Source organism: Mus caroli, chromosome X (assembly GCF_900094665.2).
Source record: "Mus caroli chromosome X, CAROLI_EIJ_v1.1, whole genome shotgun sequence".
NCBI lineage: Eukaryota > Metazoa > Chordata > Mammalia > Rodentia > Muridae > Mus > Mus caroli.
This window is the reverse complement of record NC_034589.1, coordinates 11,848,622-11,859,969: the sequence shown is the minus strand read 5'-3', so window position 1 is coordinate 11,859,969 and position 11,348 is coordinate 11,848,622. Positions and strand designations below refer to the sequence as shown.

Here is an 11,348-nt window from a genome sequence, read left to right as displayed (position 1 = left end):
AAGGCTTTCTTTACCATATACCAAAATCTACCTCTGATGATACATGTGTAGCCATATGAAAATTTATTGTTGGGAAAGTTTTTATCATAATAGTTTTGTAAATGATTTAGAAAGTAAAGTGTTGGTTTCCCTGGGAATGAGGTCATATTAGTGGCCCCATCTCTAGGGATGGTTTCTTACCCATTATTCTTGCTTAAGATCTTGGCCTAGGCTACCAGGAACATGTAAATAAGAAAAGGGATAAGAGAAAACAAAACAGATAGATTGCCATGAGAAATACAGCTCAATATTTTTTCTCTGGTGAAGAGTTCCACAACCGGTTCCAGGAGGCCTCCCCCTTTTGAGGTCAATCGCCTCAGTCTGTGGAACTTGTCACACAGATCCTACTGGAGGTGGTGTGGCAAGATATCCCATGTCTGACACAGAGTCTTTCATTTAATAACCCATGTCTTCTAGGAGCAGCATTGTCTACTTATGCAGGATACCTCTGTTCAAACCCTCTTTTTAAATAAGTTACCTATAAATTACCTTTAAAGCTACTGGATTTAAATAAGGCTTCTCCCTACATCCTTCGTTTTGAAATGACTGAAAAATGACTAAATCAAGAGAGCCAAGGTACAGATTGTGAAAGGAAGGCAATTATTGAGAAATTAGAAAGGAAAGAGGTTCCCAATAGAAAGCTAGTTCAGAAAGCATACCTGAAAAAAATGTATAAATCTCTTCCACTCAGAATGGAAACATGGAGCAGAAGAATAGCTGGACAAAGATCAATTTCAGTAGGTTATCATAAATAGAGCTACCCTATTTACATGGTAGGAATCATATAACAGGAAGTTACATGCAATTTCTCCCTCCCTTCCTGAGATGTAACATTTACCAGTCCTGCTGTGATCCCTGGATTTTTTTAAAATTTATTTTATTTTATTTTATTTTTTATTATATATTTTCTTTATATACATTTCAAATGCTATCCCGAAAGTTCCCTATACCCTCCTTCCGATTTAGAAGCCAGAAAGACTGTAAGTTGCAGACCAGCCTAGACTGTATAGTGAGACCCTATGTCAAAAAGGAAGGGAGGGGGAGTGAAGGAGAGATGGAGGGATGGAGTAGCAGAGAGGGGAGGGAAGTAGGTAGCAATCGGGGCCACCAATTAACTTGTAAGGAATACACCATCTAAGAGAAAATATTCACAAGCCAGAGAGCTTTCCATTCCTGTGACAAATACATGAGAAAACCAATTTATAAAGAAAAAAGGTTTGTTTCTATCTTGCAGTATATGATTAAAAGGCTCAGCCATGGCATGTGTCCAAGAGAGAGGGAGGCAGAGCCATGGGAATCTCCTAAACCTCAGAGGCCAGCTAGTATAGAATAGGAAGTATGACAGAAACAAGATAGAAAAAGAGGATCAACTCCAAAAACTGTCCGCTGACAACTACATGCACTCCTTGTATACATACACAAAAATAAATGAATGCATTTTATAAATCATCAGAAACAAATGATCAACTGAATCACCGAGAACACAAAGATAATAAGTACGAGTTTAATTCCCAGAGAGCTGCTCTTAGCCTGCTCTGCTCATTACTATTTAACCAAACTCATTACTTCCCTGATACCATTGCCATAGCCTCTAATCTTCCTTTTCCTCTCCCCCAGCCCTGTCCTCCTGTGCACAAAGTACTCCCAACCCTTGCACAAAGTCAGACAACCTGATTTGGTCCTCAATGACTCTTCCCATCTACTCCATGCTGTGAACTTCATCTTAGTATCCAGAGGAAGCCAATCCTGAGCACTTAAACCCTCCCAAGTCAGGCAGTGCTGAGAAATGAGGCAAGGTGGTAAAGAAAAGAAAGGCTTTGGGGCCTCTAAAGATGGTTGGGCACAGCTGTGTACAGCAGGGTTCCTTCTGACACTGCCTTCATAAAATTGCAGAGGCCACCAGCTTCTCTTCCCTCTCTTGTTCTCAGATCAGCAAAAATGGACTAATCTGGGGTTTTCTACTCCTTAAGAAGTGTTAAATGTGTTCCTTAATGGCCAGCAAAATAACCTCTACTTATTATATGATGGAATTTGGTGAAAGTCAGTGTTTGGCTACGTGCAGAATAGATTATCCAGGGCAGAGAAGGGGAAAGTTGGTGTGAGGTGGTGGTGGTGGTGGTGGTGGTGGTGGTGTGTGTGTCAGTCTGTGTGTATATGTTAAAATCTCTGTGTGTGTTACAATCTGTGTGTGTGTATGTGAAAGAGTCTGTGTGTATGTTATGGGATTTCTGTTGTGGAGTACATGTATATGTGGTATGAAGAGTGTGTGTGTGTACACACATGCATGAATGTGTGTGTATGAGAGAGACAGAGAGAGATGTGAAGCAGCGTGTGTATCTCTGTGTGTTATGGAGGATGAGGATAATGGTATTATGTGTGTGTGTGTGTGTGTGTGTGTGTGTGTGTTAGGTTCTGTGTATGTATGTATGTATGTATGTATGTATGTATGTATGTATGTATATGATAGATTCTATGTATATATGTGTTTGTTATGGGGTTTATATTGTGGAGTATATGTGCTGTGAGATGTTTGTGTGATGTGGATGGTGTATACGTTTATATGTGTGTATATGTGTCTTATGGAGGATGGGGATAGGGGTGTGGTGTGTGTCAACCTTTGTGTATTTATGTGTGTGTTATGGCATTTGTATTTTGAGGCATTATGTGTGTGATGTGGGGTACATGTGTATATGGTGTGAGGTTTGTGTGTATGTGTTATGATATGTGTGGGTGTGTAGTATGTCTTGTTTGTGTGTGTTAGAATGTGTATATGTGTGTGTGATTGGTAGTGTGTGTGTGTGTTATAGGGTTTATGTGTGAAGTGTATGTGCTGCAGATATGCATGTGTTAGACTCTGTGTATATGTATGTGCATGGTAGACAGTGTGTGTGTGTTCCTGTGCGCACTGTGGAGTTTTGTTATGTGTGTATATATGTGTTGTGTTGTGTTGTATATGTATATGTGAGGTGAGGTGTGTGTGAGATGTGGGGTGGTGTGCATGTGTGTGTTGTGGGAGTTGTGGGATAGGGATGTGTGGTGGGGGGGAGTATGTAATAGGCTCTGTATGTTTATGTGTATGTGTGTTGTGGGGTTCATTTTGTGAGGTGATATATACATGTGTAGAGTGCATATATGTGATGAGAGACATGTACATAAGATGTATGATGGGGTGGGGTGGTATGGTACAGTATAGGAGGTGTGTAAGTGCTGTGTGTGTGTGTGTGTGTGTGTGTGTGTGTTCTACAGGGACAGATGTACCCAGAATGAAAACAGTGGAGGGTGGAGGCCTTCAGGATTCTTTAAAACTCCCAGGTGGATCCTAGGTTCAACACACATCCTGCGGCATGGACCTTTCCTGCCCAGCTGGGATATCCTGTGTTTGTCAAAAGGACTACATGGGGAAGCCATAACCATTGTTCTTTCCGAAATTTGCCAAAGTGCCCCTCCCCAGACAGAGGCAGCCGCCCCAAGCAGAGGAAGAGTGACTTTGGAAATGTGTTATCAGCATCCTCCATGGACTTCCTCACCTCCTGCCCAGCCCCATTAGCTGCTAGCTCCTCAGCATCCTCAGACAGAAACCTCAGAGGCTTGGACAGGGTCACCATCCTGAAACCAGCTGCTTTGGGCAGCTTCCGTTCTGGTCAGGCCTAACCTCTGTGCAGCTCTGAGTGTACCGCTGACCACCACGGCTGCAACACAGAGCACAGGATGGAGTCCCAATGGCGTGGTGCTGCAGCTACCGCCTTCCACCAACGCTGGCTAGCCCGGCTGCTGCTGTGGGTCTCAACCCTGAGCTGTTCCTTCTCCTTGCCAGCTTCTCTCCCTCCTTCTCTGGTACCCAGAGTCAGAAGCAGCTACACTATGGGAAAGACATTCCTCGGTCTTGATAAATGCAATGCCTGCATCGGGACATCCATTTGTAAGAAGTTCTTTAAAGAAGAAATAAGGTCAGAATCGCCATCAAATAACTCCAAGGAGCAAATTGAGCTTCTCTTAGTGTGAAGATGTCTCATTTATGGGTGGGAGCTGAGAGAAAGGCATTTAATAGTGGTAATGGGTTGACATAGGAGGGCAAGGGTGGAAACCAAATTGCCGCCCTAAACGCTAAATTCAAATGTTCCTTTTGAAACTGAAAGGTGAACCTTCTTTTCTATGACTGTAGTAGCTTGGGACTGTTGTTTTCCCATTCATTTTTCATAATGGGAAAACTAATAGAAAGCTAATATCTGGCAGACATTTTTAACTATTCCAGGTGTTGACAGTTTGCACCCATTATTCAGACAGTAAGCAAACATAGTAGGTTAAGGAACTTGCCCAAGGAAGACCTGGGATACAAACAAGGACAGTTTGCTCCAACATTTCAGAGCCTGTTCTCTGTCATGTGATATTGATCTGAGGAAAAATCAGAGTTTAGTTCACTGCAATGCATGTGGTTCTGAAAGAAAGAAAGAAAGAAAGAAAGAAAGAAAGAAAGAAAGAAAGAAAGAAAGAAAGAAAGAAAGAAAGAAAGAAAGAAAGAAAGAAAGAAAGGAAGAAAGAAAGAAAGAAAGAAAGAAAGAAAGAAAGAAAGAAAGAAAGAAAGAAAGAAAGAAAGAAAGGGGAGAAAGATGGCCTATGAACACAGAATCACAGAGTGTTTAACAAGACTAAGAACCAGCAGGGACCAAGTGGGAGCACCCACCACAATTATGTTCTTACCTTCTAGATGGTCAGAAAAAAAGAACAAAATTACAAATAATAGTGAGCTTTAGTCCGATGCATGCCTGAGTACAGGAGTGCCACAGACAGGAGACACTGGTTCCAGAGAGAGATTTTCTGGAGACAGGATTTCTTCTGAACATGGTCATACAGGATGAACTGAAAGTTTTTAGAAGGGAAAGGATTAAGACAGAGGAAGCATTTTAAGCAAGGCAGCAGCATGGGAAGAGGTAAGAGTTGCTGGTGGCTGAAACCCTAGGTGTAGGTGGCTATGGACAGCGGAGAAGCCTGGGGGAACTTATGAGGCACAGGCTCTTGAATGCTGAACTAAGAAATGGGAAGCTTAGCCTATGAACCAGTGATTCCAGGTTTTTCTTTTCAGCACTGAAGACCTTTAACCTATACTATTTCTCCTCCCTCCACCAAAATCTAACCTTATCCCTGCAAGATTCTATGACCAAGCAAAAGGTATAAGCAATGATATGCAGCCTCTCTATTAGATAAAGATATCTGTGACCAATAATGCATTAAAGCACAAAAAAAAACCCAAGAAGAAAAACCCAATCAAAAACATTCAACTTTTATTTATTTATTTATTTTTGCTTTTTATTTTCTCTACATATTTCTTGTGCAAAATGATGGGCTTCTTTATGACAATTTTATGCATATGCATGATGTACCTTAATGATATTTATCTTATTTTTTTCTTGTCCCTCTTTTCTCAACACCCTTCCTTTTCTCAACTAGTCCCTGTTTATTTTCACTTCATATATATGAATATACTATATATTCCACATATTAGAAAATGTGATTTTTGTTTTTCTGAGTCTCTCATTTCATCTAATATGTTGATCTTTAATTCCATCCATTTTCCTAAAAACCGACATAACTCTGTATGGCTGATTAAACTCCATTTTTATGTGTGTATATATCTGTGTGTGTGTGTGTGTGAGAGAGAGAGAGAGAGAGAATAATAAACTTCATTTTATTTTATGTTATTTTACTTCATTTTATTTCACGTGCATGGTTGTTTTGCCTACATGTGTGTCTGTGCATCAAATGCATGGCTGTTCTTAAGGAAGCAAAAGATTGTATCAGATCCCCTGGCACTAAAGCTAAAGACAATTGTGAGACACTATTGGGGTGTTGGGAATCCAACCTGTGTCGTCTGGAAGAGTGCTCTTAACCTGTGAACTCTCTTTCTATAGATCTATTAAAATGTTTTTATGGTTTCTAAATGTTTTATTGAGTTTATGTGGACATTTACTATTAAGGATGATTAGTTTCTGTTTTGTTCTTCCTGTTGATGAAATGAAACCTAAGGCATGACCTTTCAAGTGCTAGCCAAGCATTCTACCATTGAGCTATATCTCCAGCCCTCACTAGCAAGCCTTTTATAAACTCTTTGTGAAGGTTGCAAAGTTGAAGGATCCCTAAATTAAGACCAGTCTGTTGCAGACAATAGGGAGACTGTCACACTGAGAGATAAAACCTGTGTTTCAGGGGGATCTCATAGAAAACTGTAAGTAGGGTGGCCTGGGGTTGTTCACAGGGACTAAAGAACCAGAAGAGAGGTTGCTTCTGGCAAAGGAGGGCAGAAAGAATACTCCTGGATTCAACTCTGTATTATCTTTGTTGACTGACACAATATGAAAAGAAGTAATAGAAATATGGAGGTGTTGAATTTGAATTCAGGGCTTCCCACCTAAGAAGTGAGATACAGAGAAATGAGAATATAGTGAAGTGTGCTGATTTCTCAGAAAGCAGCAGTGAGGATAGGGATATAGTTTAAGATGGGAGAGAAACAAACTGCAAGATTCCAATGAAGAGCTCTAGGCTCCCATCTCCTTCATCAACTTCAAGAGGTTTTCCTTGAAACTCTGTTTTATTAGAGTTCAAGATATCCCATGTGCACCTGAAGAGGAAGTGTGCAGGAAAACAACAGACAGGGCAGGTTCATGGGGTTACAGCACTGTATTCTGAGAATACTTAAGCTCAACATGTTGTGGACCTGCTTCTCATCTTTCTTGCTACCTTATAAATAATTTTCTTTTATTATAAGCATAGTAGTCATTTATTTTAGGAATGTTGATTAAGAAAACTTCAAAATAAAAACAGTAAAGAATTCATTCTGAAGTGGGCTAGAGAGATGAATCCATGGGTAAACTTCTTGCTATCAACTTGGATCCCCAGCACTCACATCAAAAATGAACATGGCTACATAGACTTTTAACTCCAGAACTGGGAAATGGAAATAGATGGATACCCAGAGACCCTGTTCAAGCAAACAAACAAGCATAATCTTAGTGTTGGGAAGGCAGAGACAGGCAGGATCCTGCAGCTCATTGACCAGCCAGGCTAGCCAGAGAGCTCCAGGTCCTGTGAGAGAACTTGTCTCGAAAAATAAAATGGTAGCCTCATTCCAGCCCTTCTATGTTCTTTGGTTGGTGGCTCACTCTCTTAGAGTTCCCAGAGGTCCAGGGTAGTTGACTCTGTTGGTTTTCCTGTGGGGTTCCCTATCCAATGTTTGGCTGTGGCTATCTGCATCAATTTCAATCTGATGCTGGACAGTTATGCTAGGATAACAGAGTATCATGAATAGTGCCAGGGCTTGGTGTTTGCCAGTGGAATAGGTTTCAAGTTGAACCAGTTAGTGGTTGGCCATTCTTTCAGTCTCTGCTCTATCCCTGCATTTCTTTTAGATAGGACAAATTTGGGTTGAAAGTTTTGTTAAGTGGGTTGATGTCCTTATCACTCCACTGGAGGTCCTGCCTGGCTACAGGAGGTGGCCTCTTTTACTTCCATATCCCCACTGTTAGGCATCTTGGCTAAGTATATTCATCCAAATATACCACTTTTAAGAGTTTGTTTGGCACAGGGAATTAATTGGGGAGATGCACAGAATCTTACTAAAGGAATGTTTGACACATTACTGTTTATAATATTGAAAAGTGAAAAATATTCATGTTGTCTCATAGTGGTGGGTTAGTTAAGTTTATTATAGCTGGTTGATATAACTGAATATTATGAAGCCATTAAAATCAGATTTTGGAAAATAATATTTAATAATGAGAACAAGTATTCTTTATATACTATTGGGGTTCTTAAAGAGTATAAAAGAATGATTGTGCAGTTTCATATGTGCATGAATATGCTGTGTGTGTGCCTTTATAGATGTGTATTTGAATGCAAATGCTCTGGTTTGTATGTATACTTGAAGGCCAGAAGTTGATGTCAGGTATCTTTCTCAGGTGCTACCAATATTTATTTATTTATTTATTTATTTATTTATTTACATCCCAAATGTTGTCCCTCCTAGTCCCTCCTCACAGGACTCCTTACTTCACCCCCACCCCTTCGCTTCTGAAAGGGTGCCTCCTACCCTGGGGCATCAAGTCTTTATAGAATTAGGCACATCCTCTCCCACTGAGGCCAGATAAGGCAGCCCTCTGCTGTATATGTGCCTGGAGACCTTGGATCAGCCCATTTATGCTCTTTGGTTGGTAGTTCAATCTCTGGAAGCTCCCAGGGTAGTTGACACTGAGTCTTCCTGTGGGGTTGCCTTCACCTTCAGGACCTTCAGTCCTTCCCCTAACTCTTCCATAGGGGTCTTCAACCTCTGTCTAAGACTCAGCTGTAAGTATCTGCATCTGTCTGAGACAGTTGCTGGGTAGAGCCTATCAGAGGACAGATATGCTAGGCTCCTGTCTGCAAGTACAACATGGCATCATTAATAGTGTCCAGGTTTGTGGCTGCCCATGCAGTAGATCCCAAGTTTGGCCAGTCACTGGTCAGCCATTCATTCAGTCTGTGCTCCACTTTTGTCCTTGCATTTCCTCTAGACAGGACCAATTTTAGATCAAATGTTTTGTATGCGGGTTGGTGTCCTCCTCCCTTCACTGGAGAGCCTGGATGACTACTACAGGTGGTCTACTCGGGTTCCATCTCCCCTTTGTTGGGTGTTTTGGCTAAGGTCACCTGCATTGACTCCTGGGATCCTCTTCCATTCCAGGTCTCTGGGACTTCCTAGAGGTTCCCTTTCCCATCCCCCACCACTGGCAGCTGCATATTTGCATTCATTCTCCTGGCCCTCTGGGCCTCCTGTCTCCATACCTGATCCCATCTGCCTACTTCTCTTCCCCCTCTTCCACTCATGTCCCTCCTTCTCTCTGCCTCCCATATTTTGTTCCCCCTTCTATGTGGGACTGAAACATCCTCACTTGGGCCTTCCTTCTTGTTTACCCTCTTTGGGTCTGTGGAGCATACCATGATAGTCTGTACATTTTGGCTAATATCCACTGATCAGTGTGTACATGCCATGACTATTCTTTTGGGTCTGGATTACTTCACTCAGGATATTTTCTAGTCCCATCCATTTCCCTGCAAAGTTCATGATGTCCTTGTTTTAATAGCTGAATAATATTCCATTGTTAAAGGAACCACATTTTCTGTATGCACTCCTCTGTTTGGGGACATCTGGGTTGTTTCTACCTTCTGGATATTATAAATAAGGCTCCTATGAACATAGTGGAGCACGTGTCCTTGTGGTATGGTGTGGCATCATTTGGGTATATGCTCAGGAATGGTATAACTGAGTCTTCAGGTAAAATTATTTCCAATTTTCTGAGGAACTGGCAGATTGATTTCCAGAGTAATGGTACCAGTTTGCAATCCTACCAGCAATGGAGGAGCATTCCTCTTTCTCCATATTCTCACCAGCATATGTTGTCACTTGAATTTTGTTTTCTTTTAATGTTTTATTTTTATTTTTGTCCATTTGTGTTTTACCTCCATATATGTATGTGTAAAGTTGTAGGATCTTCTGGAACTGGAGGTATACAGTAGTGAGCTGCCATGTGGGTGCTGGGGATTGAACCCAAGTCTTCTGGAAAAGCAGATAGTGCTCTCAAGCACTGAGCCATCATTCCAGCACCCAAACGCTTGAGGTCTTTATCTTAGCCATTCTTATGGGTGTAAGGCAGAATCTCAGGTCATTTTGATCTGTATTTTCCTGATGACTAAGGATATTGAACATTTCTCTAAGTGTTTATCAGCCATTCAAGATTCCTCTGTTGTGATTTCTCTGTTTAGCTCTGTACACCATTTTTAAATTGGGTTATTTGGTTTGCTGGAGTCTAACTTCTTGAGTTCTTTATATAGTTTGGATATTAGCCTACTTTCAGATGTACAGTTGATGAAGATCTTTTCTCAATTTGAAGACTGCCTTTTTATTTAATTGACAGTATCCTTTGCCTTACAAAAGCATTGCAGTTTCATGAGTCCCATTTATTAATTGTTCATCTTAGAGCCTAAGCTGTTGGTGTTCTGGTTAGGAAATTATCTCCTGTGCCAATGTGTTAAAGGCTGTTTCCCACTTTCTCTTCTATTATATTCAGTGTGTCTGGTTTTATATTGATGTCCTTGATTCCCTTGAACTTGCATTTTGTGCAGAGTGATAAATATGGATCTGTTTTCATTCTCCTACATACAGACCACCAATTAGACCAGCACCATTTGTTGAAGATGCTTTCTTTTTTCCATTGTATGGTTTTGAATTCCTTGTTAAAAATCAAGTGACTATAAATGTGTGGGTTTATTTCTGGGTCTTCAATTCTATTCCATTGATCAACCTGTCTGTCGCTGTACCTATCTGTCTCTGCAGTTTTTATCACTATTGCTCTGTAGTACAGCTTCAGGGATGGTGATTCCTCCAAAGGTTCTTTAATTGTTCAGGATTGTTTTGACTATCCTGGGTTTTTTGTTTTTCCATATGAAATTGAGAATTGTTCTTTCCATATCTGTGAAGAATTCTGATGGAATTTTGATGGTATTGCATTGAATTTGTAGATTGCATTTGGTAAGATGACCATTTTCACTATGTTAATCCTATCAATGAACATGGGAGATCTTTACATCTTCTGATAGCTTCTTCAATTTATTTCTTCAGGGATTTGAAGTTCTTGTCATACAGCTCTTTCGCTTGCTTGGCTAGAGCTACACCAAGATGTTTTATATTATTTATGGCTATTGTGAGGGTGTTGTTTGTCTAATATTTCTCAGCCCACTTATTATTTGTATAAAAGAGAGCTACTGATTTCTTCAAGTTAATTTTGTATCTAGCCAATTTGCTAGTTCTCTGGGAGAATTTTTGGAGTCACTTATGTATACTACCATATGATCTGTGAATATTGATACTTTGACTTCTTTCTTTCCAATTTGTATCCCCTTGATTTTTTTTTTGTTGTTGTTGTCTAATTGCTTGTACTGGCTGCTTTTGTTTCAACTTGACACAATCTGGAGTTATCACAGAAAAAGGAGCTTCAGTTGAGGAAATGCCTCCATGAGATCCAGCTGTAAGGCATTTTCTCAATTAGTGATCAAGGGGGACAGGCCCATTGTGGGTGGGACCATCTCTGGGCTGGTAGTCTTGGGTTCTATAAGAACAGGCTGAGCAAGCCAGGGGAAGCAAACCAGTAAGTAACATAGCCTCTGCATCAGCTCCTGCTTCCTGATTTGTTTGAGTTCCAGTCCTGACTTCCTTTGGTGATGAACAACAACATGGAAGTGTAAGCTGAATAAACCCTTTCCTCCCCAACTTGCTTCTTGGTCAT

General features: G+C 40.7%; 1 protein-coding gene across 4 annotated transcripts in view; it reads left to right on the top strand.

Annotated features, from left to right (window-relative positions):
* Nucleotides 1-3,612: 3,612 nt before the first annotated feature.
* Dipk2b (divergent protein kinase domain 2B) overlaps nt 3,613-11,348 on the top strand; it is a 54,862-nt gene continuing 47,126 nt past the window's right edge. For all 4 annotated transcript variants that reach the window (XR_003835652.1, XR_003835651.1, XR_003835650.1 and 1 more), the window contains exon 1: nt 3,613-3,986. Coding sequence is in view for 1 of the 4 variants with exons in the window: in XM_021153889.2 (XP_021009548.1) it covers nt 3,748-3,986 (239 nt within the window). In the remaining 3 variants the exon portion in view is untranslated. The remainder of the gene's footprint in view (nt 3,987-11,348) is intronic.